Source organism: Podarcis erhardii (genome assembly GCF_964252035.2).
Source record: "Podarcis erhardii genome assembly, chromosome: 2".
Taxonomy (NCBI): Eukaryota; Metazoa; Chordata; class Lepidosauria; order Squamata; family Lacertidae; genus Podarcis; species Podarcis erhardii.
In genome coordinates this window covers 7,505,151-7,520,906 of record NC_138498.1, presented here as the reverse complement: position 1 = coordinate 7,520,906, position 15,756 = coordinate 7,505,151, and the positions used below count along the sequence as shown (strand labels likewise).

At 45.5% G+C, this 15,756-nt stretch overlaps 1 protein-coding gene across 1 annotated transcript in view; it reads left to right on the top strand.

Moving 5' to 3' along the window:
* The window catches only part of FAIM2 (Fas apoptotic inhibitory molecule 2), a 40,797-nt gene that overhangs the window by 12,235 nt on the left and 12,806 nt on the right, over positions 1–15,756 (top strand). Inside the window, exons 3-10 of the mRNA XM_081845263.1 lie at positions 1,840–1,940; positions 2,726–2,790; positions 5,906–5,959; positions 9,154–9,204; positions 10,571–10,610; positions 12,282–12,319; positions 14,108–14,195; positions 15,585–15,680. Coding sequence (XP_081701389.1) covers positions 1,840–1,940; positions 2,726–2,790; positions 5,906–5,959; positions 9,154–9,204; positions 10,571–10,610; positions 12,282–12,319; positions 14,108–14,195; positions 15,585–15,680 — 533 coding nt within the window. The remainder of the gene's footprint in view (positions 1–1,839; positions 1,941–2,725; positions 2,791–5,905; positions 5,960–9,153; positions 9,205–10,570; positions 10,611–12,281; positions 12,320–14,107; positions 14,196–15,584; positions 15,681–15,756) is intronic.

Below are 15,756 nucleotides of genomic sequence, written 5' to 3'. Positions count from 1 at the left end.
AGGAGCAAAGGACCTTCCTTATGAAAAAAAGACTAAAGTGTGTATTGTTTTCAGTTTAGAGGGGGGAAAATCACAAGGGGTACATGGTAGAGGTTTTTCACAGTGTAACAACACTGAATAGGTGTTGGTATCTTGTAGTTACCAACTACCAACTCTTTAAATGTGGGTTTCATTAACAATTATCCAGGGATAACAGCAAATCAGAATGTTTATTCAATGGGAAAATCACATTAAATCAAAGTCTGCGACAAATGAGATTTGAGCTAATGATCTTCTGAGACCATTCCCACAAAGGATAGGGGGGGGGAGGAATCTAATCCAGTTCACATTAAAAAGCACACTTAGCTAATTCACACTTTCTGAAAACAACACTCAAACTAAAGCAGAGCCTGCCTTCAAAATTCGCACTTCTCTGAATTTTGCAGTGCAGTTGTCCAGCTAAGTAATGTGTACAAAAAGGCATACACTAGTGTAAAGTTTACACACACACACACACACACACACACACACACACACCCCAAGCACATTTTGTTCAAAACTGGAAAGTCCTGTGAAATGTCCTCTTTCTTGAGACATTCACATGATCCTGAGAGCACAAAGTCTACCTGGGCTCCCCAGGCCCTGTGGCCTTTTGATCCTATTTTTTGTTTCTCTGCTAAGAACTGGAACATGCAATTTTCATTGTTTTGCTGGGTTTGCTACTCTCCCCCCCCCTATATCTTTGATCTATGATACTGTCACCTGTAACATCTTTTTAAACTGTTCATCTTGAAGATGGTAACTTTCCATTCACTTCACCCTCAAAAGGGAATCAATATGTTGGCCTTTTCCCCCAGCCTGCAAAGAATTTGTTTTGTTCCCCATTAACCAAAGCCACAATCTAACCAAATACTCCAGCTTAATACACTGGCGCAGTTCACACATCATACATGTTTTCTATTAACATGCTCATCTAGGCCACTCTTATCCCTTCTAGCACATGGGAGAGACAAACCATGATCTCTAGCTTAGCATCACATCTAAAGCTAGAGATTTCACTTGTTTTGCTCAATGAAGAACAAAGTATTGTCTTCTCAGAGACAAATTTGGCAAAACGTGGGTGGATCTTTATCTGATCTACTGATACAGAATCAATGAAATATACAAGTCTCATTCAATGTTGCTGGCTAAATCCAGGGAACATAAATGTTAACCATTTTATAATGGTTAATATTAACCATTTTATAATGTCTGAAGAAAGCTTATGTATCAACAAGATGTAAGTAAGTTTGGGGGTTTTGTCTATTTTTGTTTTGTTTTGCAAAGGCCTTTGGTTTTATGCCATAAAGTTCATTCATACCTGATCCTTTTTGTGTGGTAGAACATTTAAAAAAGGTAAAAGACCCCTGACAGTTAAGTCCAGTTGTGAACGACTCTGGGGTTGTGGCGCTCATCTCGCTTTACTGGCCGAGGGAGCCAATGTTTGTCCGCATACAGTTTTTCCGGGTCATGTGGCCAGCATGACTAAGCCTCTTCTGGTGAAACCAGAGCAGTGCATGGAAACACTGTTTACCTTCCCGCCAGAGTGGTACCTATTTATCTACTTGCACTTTGACGTGCATTTGAACTGCTAGGTTGGCAGGAGCTGGCATTGTGTTTTTGTTAATGGCAGTTGCAGATACTGACATAGAAAACATCATCTGACATGCTGCAAACTTTAGGGAAACCAGTGACAGAGTGTCGTAGTGGTGTTAAAATGCCTGGAAGAATTTGTGCTGGTTTGAAGAGTCATGGGCCCTATTTGCCCCCAGGAGAGCAGTGGGTCAAAACTTGACTTGTCTTACTTTCCATCCTTTTCAGGCTCCAGTCCCAACTATGGCAGTGGATTTTCGGGGGACACTGAGACGCTCACAACTTTCAGCTGGGATGACCGCAGTGTACGCAGGGTGTTCATTAGGAAGGTAATGTCTGAAACAGTCAACCTTCCTCCATACTGTACGGAACAAGGGTGTCCAACATGCTTCTTGCTCTAGGCTCACTTATAAGAAGAGGAGGAGTTTGGACTTGATACCCCGCCTTTCACTCCCCTTAAGGAGTCTCAAAGCGGCTAACAATCTCCTTTCCCTTCCTCCCCCACAACAAACACTCTATGAGGTGAGGCTGAGAGACTTCAGAGACTGGCCCAAGGTCACCCAGCAGCTGCATGTGGAGGAGCGGGGAAGCGAACCCGGTTCACCAGATTACGAGTCCACCGCTCTTAACCACTACACCATGCTGGCTCTTATCCAGTTTGCCTCCCTATCCAGTTACATGTGGGTGGGGGTGGAGACCTATGGGTATGATCCCATATAGGCCACAGGTGTGTGGTTTGCGCCACTGGTGTGTGTATGTGTGTCCTGTGAACCCCCTTCAAGAAACATAGCTGATGGACAGGGCTATGCAGATTGCTTTGATTCTCAATGGCTCACATCCCACAAGGAAGGACTGTGTCAAACTATGGGCTGAATTCAACCAAGTTGTTGCACTATTGGAAACCAGCACATTTAGGCCCACTGTTGCAGCAGGATTTGCCCCCTCCCTGTGCAGTTGCTCAGGAGGTTCAGGAGAACCTCCACAATGGGCGGGAGGAGGAAGAGGGAGAATAATTTTTGCACTGATGGAACGATTACCTTAGCACAGTGTTGAATTCTACCTTTTGTTTCTAAGCATCAACCATGCTGATTTGATCCTTTCTCCCCAATTTTAGGTTTACAGCATCCTTTTGCTTCAGCTTCTTGTTACAGTTGCCATTGTGGCCCTCTTCACCTTCTGGTAAGTCTCTGGCCCACCAAGAAGCTTTTTGCTTTAGGTGCCTTTTCTGCTTTGGCTAATGTTTCCTAACGGTAGTACTGCTCCCGTATTATTTCTTCCTGTGCATGGGGAATAAAAGGAGCAAACTATGCACGACTTTCTGACTTGTGGACTATCCTGCAAACATCTAAGTCCGTGGACTTGCATTCAAGCTGACACACTTGATTGATGATATATTATTTGTTTGTTTGTTTTACTTTGTGTCTGGAGCCTTAAAATTTATTATTAGCTGACCTCAACTAGAGCCAGGGCTTTTTCGGCTGTGGCCCTGATCTGGTGGAACGCTCTGTCACAAGTGACTAGGGCCCTGCGGGACTTGACATCTTTCCTCAGGGCCTGCAAGACAGACCTGTTCCACCAGGCCTTTGGCCAGGGCACAGCCTGACTCCCTCCTTCGGCAATCTTCACAGAACTCTAGGCCAATGGTTGCTATTAATTTGATTTGAATTAATTTTATAATGAAATGATTTTAGAATGTTGTATTATTTTATTGTTGTTAGCTGCCCTGAGCCCGGCTTTGGCTGGGGAGGGCGGGATATAAATAAATTATTATTATTATTATTACTATTAAACAGAATGATAGCAGACTACAGGAAGATATTAATAGCTTCCCTCAAAATTTCTGGGATATTTTAACCAAAGAGGAGCATCCACAATGGCCTTGAACATTGCTTTCAGGAGCAGCCAGTGTGGTACCCACCAGATGCTGTCAGACTCCAACTCCCATTGGCCCCATACAGCATGACTAATTGCAAAGGATGATGGGAGTTGCAGTTCACATTTGGAGGGTACCATCTTGGCTACCCCTGCTCTAGGTGAGAATTGGTAGTACCTAGGGATGGATGGATCTGTCAGTTTCTGGTTCTCTCAGTTTCTCATTTCTCCAATCATAAATTCACATTATTCCTAACAAATGTATTTTTGTATGCAGTTTTGACTAAGGTACATATTTTCTGCAGGCAATTTCTCCTAATATAATGCATTTTTGTATGTTACTTTCACAAACATATTCATTTTTTATGTACATTTTCCCATAATATATGCCTTCTTTTGTAAACATTGGGTGCTTGGAGACCTGCACTGCAAATTTTGCCTAAGTGCAAATTTCAAAGGGCGACTTGTGTTTCGCTTCTCGTATTGTTTCAGAAAGTGTGGATTTGATCAATTCAGCTTTATATGCAAACAGAATTGAATTGCTCCTCCATCCTTAGTGGCAGCTCTGTTCAGCAGCTATATGTTCCATCAATATGTATCAAGAATGACGGGAATCTCATACATTAGAGTCTGTGGAATCAGTGAAATTTGTTGAAAACATTCATAGCCTGTCTTTCTGCATGCTCAAGCTGGCTCACAAAACTAAGATAAAATAAAAAAAGAAAGATGGGTGGATGTCCTTTGTGCTTTTGTGAAGGGAGCACCCATGGCCTTCATACCACACTGTTCAGGGCCCATGAGGTGGGGTGAAGCAGCTGCCTCGGGTGGCCAAAACCCAAGAGGTGGTGCCTCCGTGAGTGCTTCCTTGCCTCTGCTGCTGGCTTCCGGTGAGACCTTGCTGAAATCTCACGAGATCTTGTGGAGTGCATGAGATCCCCCTGGAAACTGCTGCCACTGCTTCACAGGCACTGCTGTACCACCCTGGTAAGGGAGGCTTAAGCGGTGGGGCAGAGTGACAGCACAATGGCACATTCCCGTTCCGTCTCAGGAAGCAAAACCCCCTCCCTGGGCGAGATACATTGGAGATCACCCTCTCTTTGTCCCTAGCAGCTGTATCCGGAAGAAGAAAGCATTAGGACTCTGCAACACAGTTTGGTGCGCTTTTATTCATAGCCTCGGTTTGCAGCGGCCACCTGTCTGATACTCAAATAGCAGAGGTGGTAGATGCAAAGGCTTACCTGCATCAAATTGCATGTCACATGAATAATACATCGGTATCGCTTGAGACTTTTCAAGCCATTTAATCACCTGGCTACAAAGCCAACAGCCATTTCCCTGGAGTAGAATAAAGCAAATAAATTGATGGCATTATGCTGATTGTGATGCCCTCTTCAATTATTTTTGAGGCTGTGTGGAAACTGAGAGCGTTGACCCCACCCCTTTCCTCAAACAGTGGGTGGTCTCAGCGGTGCTTGCTGTTTGCAGGGTCTTCTCAGTAAGTACATGAAGCATTTATTTTCCGCAAATCGGTGTATAGCTGCACAGAAAAAAAATGCCTCAGAATAAGCCCCTCCTAGCACTGTCGATAGACCATTCCTTTGCACGGATGCTGGGGTGAGTGACCCAGTTCTCCAGCGCTAACACAGCAGCAGCCTGTTACACAAGATGCTAAGAACATTCTGACTAGACCCAGATCTGATACAGCCCTGTAACTAGACTCAACAACAGAGTGGCTTGCTTTTTTTGTTGTTTTGTTGGCCAACCTTCCTGAGGTCACATGGCAGCAGTGGGTGTGGCTAATCATATTCTCATGCAAATTGCTTACATGCATGTACACACAGTCAGATGCACACCCAGAACCCCTTTTTCGGGGAAACCATGCAGATCACCTGATACTGCAACCTCTCTGCTCATCAGATGATCGATCTGATGACTGGAAAGAGGATACTTTTCGTTCCCATCAGGGTGCTGTGCTCCACCCAGCCCAGCATTGTGTCTACTTTTATTTTTGTTTCGTTTTAACTTTCTAATACTGAATTCTAAATTTTTGTAACCTGTCCTGAGATCTGCGGGTGAAGGATGGATAACACATCTAACAACAACAACTTTTTAAATCTGATACTAAAATTGTTGGGGCCTTGGGAGAGCCAGAAAAATTGCTGGGAAGAGGGTGGTGGATCAGGCTCCCTCTAGTTGTCCGTATTATACACCAGCGTCAAGATTTAGCAGCAGAGGACACAATGTTACAGCCACAGTGTGGATGGGGAGGAGAAGGAGGCAAGAGCAATGGTTGGGTGGAGGGTGTTTGGTTTGGTGTGCCTCCTACAGGCCAACAACCAGCAGTTGAGATGCCAGGATCACAGATGCTCTTCTCTTTTTGAATTGCTCTCATGTGCCTTGACTTTCTCTTTCTTTACTGCAGTGAACCAGTCCGAACATATATCCAAGCAAATCCAGCCTGGTACTGGGCTTCCTAGTAAGTACTGGCTTTATCTCAGAAATAAGCTTCATCTCTGTTTACGTTCTTATTTAATATATAAGGCAAGTTTAGTTATTTGTAGGCCCAGTACAAGAGTTATTGATGGACAGGCTAACATTCAACTACATAGGAAAACAAAAGCAACCTTAAGAACAAGCTAAAGGTTAGAGTCTGGGCTCCAACCCAAAATGACCCTATGGCTTCAGTGACACTGGGAATAGTCACACAGCTGGGGCTCACCCAGTGAATGTGATGCTAGGCAGGAGAAAATGGAGGTTCATTTCATTTACAAATTCTCTAGAAAACCAAAGACCCGTTCACAAGGTTTATACTAACTTGTGGATCATTTAATTGGGAACATGTGTTACAGATGTATACTGTTATTAGTTGTGGTGTATGTATGGTGTATGGTGTATGTATGGAGAGCGCAAAATATGGTCTGAAACTCAACATCAAAAAAACGAAGATCATGGCCACTGGTCCCATCACCTCCTGGCAAATAAAAGGGGAAGAAATGGAGGCAGTGAGAGATTTTACTTTCTTGGGCTCCATGATCACTGCAGATGGTGACAGCAGCCACGAAATTAAGAGACGCCTGCTTCTTGGGAGGAAAGCAATGACAAACCTAGACAGCATCTTAAAAAGTAGAGACATCACCTTGCCAACAAAGGTCCGTATAGTAAAAACTATGGTTTTCCCAGTAGTGATGTATGGAAGTGAGAGCTGGACCATAAAGAAGGCTGATCGCCGAAGAATTGATGCTTTTAAATTATGGTGCTGGAGGAGACTCTTGAGAGTCCCATGGACTGCAAGAAGATCACACCTATCCATTCTTAAGGAAATCAGCCCTGAGTGCTCACTGGAAGGACAGATTGTGAAGCTGAGGCTCCAATACTTTGGCCACCTCATGAGAAGAGAAGACTCCCTGGAAAAGACCCTGATGTTGGGAAAGGAGAAGGACGACAGAGGACGAGATGGCTGGATAGTGTTCTCGAAGCTACCAGCATGAGTTTGACCAAACTGCGGGAGGCAGTGGAAGACAGGAGTGCCTGGCGTGCTCTGGTCCAGGGGGTCACGAAGAGTCGGACACGACTAAACGACTAAACAACAACAACCTGTATGGCAGTGTTTTAGGAGGTCTTTGGGGAAATAAAAGAAAGAGGAAAAAGAAATAGGCAAACACTGTCAGTCCTTTTTGGCCAAAAGTGGGCAGAGTCAGGGGTGGAGCTTTCATTAAGCCCCACCCCATTTTAGTTGAGCACTGGAGATGAGGAGGAAGGAACCCCCTTAGTGTGCAGTGGGAAAGGGTACAGGGAGAGGAGGACCCTAGACATCTTTTCCTCTACGACTGAGTCCCTGGGAGGAAAGAGTTGGGAGACAGCGGACCTAGAAGCAGACCCCTGACCTGCTGGGTTGGAGCTACAATAAACAATGGTTTATTGAAACCTCAGAAGGCAGAGGGGTTCATCATTCCCTCCCCCCTCTCCATGTTCAGCAAACAATGCAAAATAGCAGAGAAATGCAGGATCAGTGAGACAAAGTAAGGGAGATGTTGCAGGTGCATTGGCGGATGAAGGTGGTGGTCCACCCCGGGTGCCTTCCGGGGGTGTGTGACATCACGGCCGTGGCTGCCCCCACGCCTGGGATGCTCAGTGCTTGCCAAGCACCCTGGGATGCTCGGCACTTGCTGCGCACACCCCCAATACGTGCCACACCCCCTGGGATGCGTGCCATGCTCTCTGGGATGCACACCAGCCATGCCCCCAGATGTATGCCCCTCCCAGTGCCGAAGCAGGTAGCTTTGTCACTGTGCAGGTGTGCGCAGTTAATGCCAGCCTGGCTTTTCTTGGCACAGGACTAGAGAAGCAACAGGCAAGGTATAACCAAGGATGGGTAGTTGGAAAACACCAAAGAAAAGCTCTGGGGGGAGGGCTGTGTAGCTCAGAGGTAAAGTTTAGGGTTAACCACCTTAGAACATGAACATCATACAGGAAAGAGTACCACCTTCTATGCAGCATGGTTTGGTTTTATTCAATACACACAATCCATTGAACATTGCTTTCACCCACCAAGAACACATGGAACACTGTGGAGCGACACTTTCAATTCATTACTTTATTGATGCTTGTGAAAATCTAGAGCTGGACAGAAGCCATATCTTACCTAGGTGCAAATCTGCCCTCTGGGAATGGAGGGTTGGAGGGAGTTTTATTTGTTGTTGTTGCTATGCAAATCTGCTTAGGTTTGCAAAATAAATAAAATACGTTTTCATTTTAAAAGTATCAGATTTAAGGGGTGGGGCATGGCAACTGCAAGTACTTCCACCCCCTCCCCATGGCTGTTTTTATTTCCCAGCCTGACCACATGCCTCAGCCTCACTGTTGCAAATGTAAGTGGAACCTGTCTTCTCAGTCTCAAGCCATCTCCCCACCAGGCAGAAGGTGACAGTATGGCAAACAGTTTAGGGTTACACTCTACAGCCCTTCACATAGTGGAAAAATACTTGGAGAAGTTTTCCTCTCACACAGACTCTCTGAAGGTTGACCTCCTGTTCCCTATTCAATCAGTTGTCTGGAGTCACTAATAATTCTCCACCAGGTTGAACTGGTTGATTGTGTGGACCATTCCCTCCCGCCCCCATCCCATTAAGAAGGGTGTTTTCTGTTTCTGTTGTAGCCCTTAGCCCTCTGGGATGTAGGCTGGGGTTCAAGGTGGAACTTGAGAGGCTTGAGCTAAAGTGCCAAGTAAGTCATAGATCCTCTTCTTTCTCCCTATTAGACCACAGATGGAGAGCCTGTGGTCCTCCAGATGTTGTTGGACTGCAACTCCCATCAACCCCAGGCAGCATGGCCTAATGGTCAGGGGTGGGAGGCAGTTGTAGTCCAACATCTGCAAGGGTTCCCTATCCCTGCATTAACCAAACATCAAGAAGGGCCATAGCTCAGTGGTAGAACAAATGGTCCCAAGTTCAATACCCTGGTATCTCCACGTAAGACCAGGAAAGCTAACATAAGAAGAGCCTGCTGGATCAGGCCAGTGACCCATCTTGTCCAGTATCCTGTTCTCACAGTGGCCAACCAGATGCCCTTAATGGGGAATCTGCAATCCCACCCCACTTGGTTCATCTCTCTCTCTCTCTCTCTCTCTCTCTCTCTCTCTCTCTCTCTTCCTCCCCACCCCTCTCATTGCAGTGCCGTCTTCTTTATTACCTACTTGATCCTGGCTTGCTGCTCTGGACCCAGGTAAAACCCTACTTTTAGTGCATTTGATAGAGAAAGGGGATTTGGGGTCTCTGTGCCTCTCCCTTTCTGTCTTGTTTGTGGGAGAGATCTGCGTCACCTTGGAAGTTTGGATATTCTCATATCAGTACAAGCTTTTAGAAGACATCTGAAGGCAGCCCTGTTTAGGGAAGCTTTTAATCTTTAACAGACCACAGTATTTTAATACTTCTTTGGAAGCCACACAGAGTGGGTGGGGAAACCCAGCCAGATGGGCGGGGTATAAATAATAAATTATTATTATTAGCTGGTCTTCTAGCTGTCACTCTGATGTAGATCTTCACTCATCTCTTCTTCCCTGGCAGGGGTGGGTGGTGCTGATGCAAGTCGGAGATAATGGCTCATCAGTTTGCCTTGTGGTGCATGTAGTGAACTAGGCATCACTGGCCTGGATTCTGGTTTTGCATTGCACAGAGAGAACAGACCTTCTTTTCTGAATGAGGCATGCCACAGTGAGGAAAATGCTCTGCTATAGTTATGCATTGGAAAGAAGAGGAAGGGAGGAAGATCTGATTTCCCCCACTGAACATGCCAATGCTTTTCAGTATATTGATGTCCTTGGGTATTATTCCCTCCAAATCCCTCTTTCCATTCAGATCCTAGCTTCTGTGCCCTTTTAGCAGATACTATACTCACAAGGGATGTGGGTGGCACTATGGTCTAAACCACAGAGCCTAGGGCTTGCCAATCAGAAGGTTGGCGGTTCAAATCCCCACGATGGGGTGAGCCTCCGTTGTTTGGTCCCTGCTTCTGCCCACCTAGCAGTTCGAAAGCACATCAAAGTGCAAGTAGATAAATAGGTACCGCTCCAGTGGGAAGGGAAACGGCATTTCCATGCACTGCTCTGGTTCGCCAGAAGCGGCTTAGTCATGCTGTCCACATGATCCAGAAGCTGTACGCCGGCTCCCTCGGCCAGTAAAGCAAGATGAGTGCCACAACCCCAGAGTCGTCTGCGACTGGACTTAACTGCCAGGGGTCCTTTACCTTTTTATACTCACAGTAGCAAAGGAGTGACATTGATCATTCCCATCCCAAGAAATGCTTGCTTGATATAAACCACACCTTGCAAGCCACTGTTGAAAAGGCACATCTGAATAGGTGGCATAACCCTTAGTTAAGTCGAGTCAGCAAGAGAAGCATTTGTGCTCCAGAGCATCTCTTGAGCGATAGTTACCCAGCAGAATTGTACGCATGTTATTGCCCTGCTGCTCTATCCGCCCTGCTTTAATTATCTGATTATGCAAGGTGCTGTTGTGCAATTTTCCTTCTAGTGGTTATGCTCTTTGAGTAACGACAGTGTTTTCTTGGCTCCCTTTCACTTAACTCACAGGAGGTACTTCCCATGGAACCTGATCCTCCTGAGCATCTTTGTAAGTAGTCTACCTGGTGCTGTGATTTGTGCTAAGCTAAGGGGGAATTTTAGGGATGCGGTGGCACTGTGGGTTAAATAACCACAGAGCCTAGAACTTGCCGATCAGAAGGTCAGTGATTCGAATCCCCATGATGGGGTGAGCTCCCGTTGCTTGGTCCCTGCTCCTGCCAACCTAGCAGTTTGAAAGCATGTCAAAGTGCAAGTAGATAAATAGGTACCACTCCGGCGGGAAGGTAAACGGCGTTTCTGTGTGCTGCTCTGGTTCACCAGAAGCGGCTTAGTCATGCTGGCCACATGACCCAGAAGCTGTACGCTGGCTCCCTCGGCCGCAACCCCAGAGTCGTCCACGACTGGACCTAATGGTCAGGGGTCCCTTTACCTTTACCTTTAAGGGGGATTTTACAGGAGCATCGGACCGCATGTTCAACAGGAAGCCAAAGGAAGAATAAGGGCAGAAAAGGAAAGTGTTTATTGATGCAGCACATAGTTAAACTATGGAACACAATCCCACAGGAGGCAGTGATAGACACCAACACAAATGGCTTTAAAAGAGGATTGGACAAATTCATGAAGCTATTAGCCATGATGGCTGTGATCTGCCTCCATATTATGCCTCTGATTGCCAGTTGCTGGAAACCCAATGGAGGGGAAATGTTCTTGTGCTTGATTCCTGCTTGAAGGTTTTCCACAGGCATCTGGCTGGCCACTGTGAGAACACAATGATGATACACCATTGGCCTGATCCTGCAAGACTCTTCCTATGTTCTCATGTCACGTTCTTAAAGTTGTCTGTCCATTTCCAGTGGCTGAAAGCCAAAGTCTGAAACCATTGACTCTGTGAAGCAGCCTTGGCCAACCTGGAACCCTCCAAATGTTTTGGACTCCCAACTCCCATCGGCCCCCACCAATGGTCAGGAATGATGGGAGCTGTAGTCCAGCAATATCTTTGGTTGATTAAGCACAAATCCCATCATCCCTGACCATTGACCGTGCTTTCTGGGCTGCTGGGAGTTGGAGTCCAACAACACCAGGAAGCCCCCAAATCAGAAAGGTGTAGACCAGGGGTAGTCAACCTTTTTATACCTACCACCCACTAATGCATATTTCTTGATGGTGAAATTTCCTTACTGCCCACCAGTGCTCGATGGAAGGAGGATTCAGCTTGTGCCGTAGAACCCCCCACCGCCCACCTAGAATCCTGAAACACCCACTAGTGGGCAGTAGGGACCAGGATGACAACCCCTGGTGTAGACAAAGGGTACTGTAATTTTTTGGGGGTAAAACAGTGCCTTAGTTAGAGTGCCCAGCAGCAAAGAAGGCTGGGGGGTCCTGCACCTTCAAGAGTTGAATAGATTGAAGGATTTTGGCAGCACAGCTTGCCATGCAGGGGTGAGGAAAAAATTGCACCATCTGAAATTCCCCCTGCAATGCAACTATTAAATGAATAGTTCTCTTTGGCTTTTGGCCTGTTTATGACACCACAGAGGAAGAAACTACCCAATGTAAATCCATCCTTTATGTACTATTATTGCTTGGTGGGTCACAGGTTCTTTGAGTTTCTCCTCAGAAAGGACAAAGAGCATGCGCTTCTGGTGACATCTGGTTGCGCCTCTTTCCCTAACACTCAGCTCCAGCTTCTGAAGTTAACTAAGTGTCTTTCCTTCCGCAGACTCTTTCCATGGCCTATCTGACTGGGATGCTCTCCAGGTAGGTTGGTCACAAGAAGATACTGCATACTTGCCATATTTCTTCTATGTGTGAGATTTCATTCTTTGGCCTCACCCTCTGATGTTTCATTAGAAAGTCAGAACATGCTTATTTACACCCCCCCCCTTCTCTATCCCAAAGTTGGCATGTTCCATTTTGCTGCTTGAGGTTCTCATATTGTTTTGGATAGTGCAGATTTGATAGATTCAGCTTCAAGCATCAACTGAATCATTTCCCCCCTCCATCCCTACTTGTGGCCCAAGTCATGTACATTTGTCATTCTCTGCCCCCATGCTGTGACAATCTCATGCAGAGGTGCATCATGAATTTTCATTGTTTTATTTTTGTCTGATGGCCTGTCAGTGGTACTGGAAGGACAAAACAAAGGCATTAGTTGGTCACAGTATCTAGTAGAGCAATCAACACATTGCAGCAAGATATTATGCTGTTGTAAATACAAAACAAAAGCATAGTATGCCAATTTTGGCTGTTCTTGATTAAGGCTGCAGTCCTAACCCCAATTACCTGGGAGTAAGCACTGAATTAAAAAGGACTTTCTTCTTCTGAGTAGTCGTGTTTAGGATTAGATTTCAATAGGTGCATTCTTCTTAGTTTTTATCACCACATTTGAAGATGGGGAAATACCTTTGGAAGCAATTGCTTTGCTGGGTGCAGGCTAAAGATTCACTTAGCTCAGCTCCATTTCTCTAGCCATGACCAACTTTATTGCCATTAATTATATCTGTGTCTTTGGAAAGTTCACAAGGCAGGTGGGAAGGTGATGTTGGGCATCCCTGTTATGCTATTTCCAGCATGTGGTTCTCAGAGTCCCTGTCCAATGAGATTCCTCTGAGGTCAGCAACTGTGGCTCAGTGACATAGCACCTGCCTTTGCATGCAGAGGGATGCTAGGATCCCTTCTTGACCTCTCCAGTTAGAAAAGCTTGGGTGCCAGATCTGGGGAAGACCCAAGTCCTTTAATAAGCACCACTGGCTGCCATGTACAAGGCAGGTTTAGATGGACCAATTGTCTGACTTGGTATAAGGTAGCCTCATAATTGCATATGTAGAGGTTGTCAGGAGCTCATCCCACACTCGAGTAGGACCCTGGTAGCAACACATGCCTGACTGGCATGTTTTCTCTCTCCTGGTCGATCGTTCGGGAGCTTCAAAAGCTTTCTTCAGCCCGAACATCACAGCGACCGATGCCAACAGATATCAGCACACGTAGGGATCCGCAGAGTCTTTGCAGCTTGCGTAACAGACCTCAGCAACTCAGCATTTTGGCTAATCTACTTTATTTACATGTAAACACACACGGAACACTGCAACATGGCTCCCTCTCTCTCTAGCATCAGACAGCAAAGAGAAAAAACAAAGGACAATAGTCCCACTTCACAGAACACAGTAACACAAACATATTGTCTCCATCACTTTCTACTCTGTGGAGTCAAAGCACACACCATCATGTGATAGACAAAAGCCCCATGACTGCAATCATGGATCAGGAATTCTAACATCATTATGAGGTATCATTATGAGGCCCTATTCCTCAGAATGCGGAGAATTCAGATATTTTGACAACATCTGTTCCTTGTGCTCCTGAGCAACATATACAAGTTGGATTCCCTCTTCCTACTTAATGACTTTATCAGAATCCAAAGTTTCGAGTTAGTTTCTAAACCAAATGTGTCCCAGGCTTCTGAGAACTATAGCACATGTCCTTTCTGAAGGCGGATCTCTTAGTTTGGATCTCTAAAACCATTCCATTCCATTTTTCATTTTGCAGCTACTACAACACCAAGTCAGTCCTTCTGTGCCTGGGGATAACAGCTCTGGTATGCCTCTCTGTCACCTTATTCAGCTTCCAAACCAAGGTGAGTGAATGTGTCTTAGTAGGGTTGGGCATCCTAAATTTTGTCACTCCGTTTACAGGTGAAGGAGAAGTTGGGAGGGTCATTCTGGCAATTTTCAGGTGGGTGGGGGCAAAACACGGCAAAAATAAGCTACAGTTACAATTAGTAAGTCCAGAGCCAGGAGCAGGTAGCTTTCATTCCCCACCTCAGATGTATTCCTAGAATAACACCACATGTTAACATAGTATTGTTCAAGGAGACATCTGGATATAAAAAATGGCAGCCACCTGTCACTGGAAGGAGCACCATTGCCATTTCTACTGAGGAGAGGACCACCACCAGCAAGATGCAGCAAAATGAAATGTTTAAAAAGGGAGCTGAGGTGGTATGGGGACACCTTCAGCCTCCGAGTTTGCTTATTTGTTCCTTCCTTTCAATCCATTTTTCTATTGCGTTAAGCCTTTTTAGACATTACTGAGGACTGCCTTTTTTCATTCGTAATCTGCAAGTCACTCTGGGAATCTTAATGGTTGAAGAACAGAATTTTATGCTGTGAACTGCCCTGAGATCTATGAGTATAGGGCAGTATGCAACTTAAATCAGTCAATCAATCAATCAATCATTCTCCATAAAACATGAACAGCCCATTGAAACTCTGAATTTTCTATAAACTGAAGTGACCGGGGCAAACACCAATATGAGATACAGTGGTGCCCTGCAAGACAAATGCCTCCCAAGACGGAAAACCCACTAGACGAAAGGGTTTTCCATTTTGGAGGTGCTTCGCAAAACAAATTTCCTATGGGCTTGCTTCGCAAGACGAAAATGTCTTGTGAGTTCCTGCGGGTTTTTTCCCCTTTCCACCCCCTTTTTCTAAGCCGCTAAACCGCTTATCTCCTTATCCGCTAAGCCGATAAGCCGCTAAAAGCTGCTAAAAGCCGCTAATAGCGCTAATAGCGCTAATCCGCTAAGCCGTCAATGGGCTTGCTTCGCAAGACGAAAAAACCGCTAGACGAAGAGACTCGCGGAACAGATTAATTTTGTCTTGCGAGGCACCACTGTACATTATGTTCTAATTTGGAAGGGTCTGAGTTTGGATTGTATTGGGACGAGGCTTCCTGAAATCTCTTGAAATCTCCCCAACACATGCAGAGGTGGATATTGTGGCTCATATAGTCAAAAAGCTAGATGTGATGGAGAGCTTGTCTAAGTCTAAGACAGTGTAAGTGAAGGGATCTCAAGGCATGAGATATAACTTGAGAAGGATGAGCGTCCACCTGCATACAAGATTCAGTAGCAATTGCCTGGCAAAGGCTGTATGTGTTTGGTTATGTGAGTACCTCATGCCATTGGTTGGGTGCCATTTGGGGTACACAGATATAGTGATGACCTTTTTCTTTCCTCCCACAGTATGATTTCACCTCCTGCCAGGGTGTGCTGTTCGTGATGCTGATGGTGCTGTTTTTTAGTGGGATCATCCTGGCCATTCTGCTTCCTTTCAAATATGTAAGTCTCATCTTGCTTCTATCAGCAAAAATATACGCACATGGGAATGTGTCATTTCACTGGGACAGTGAGGTTC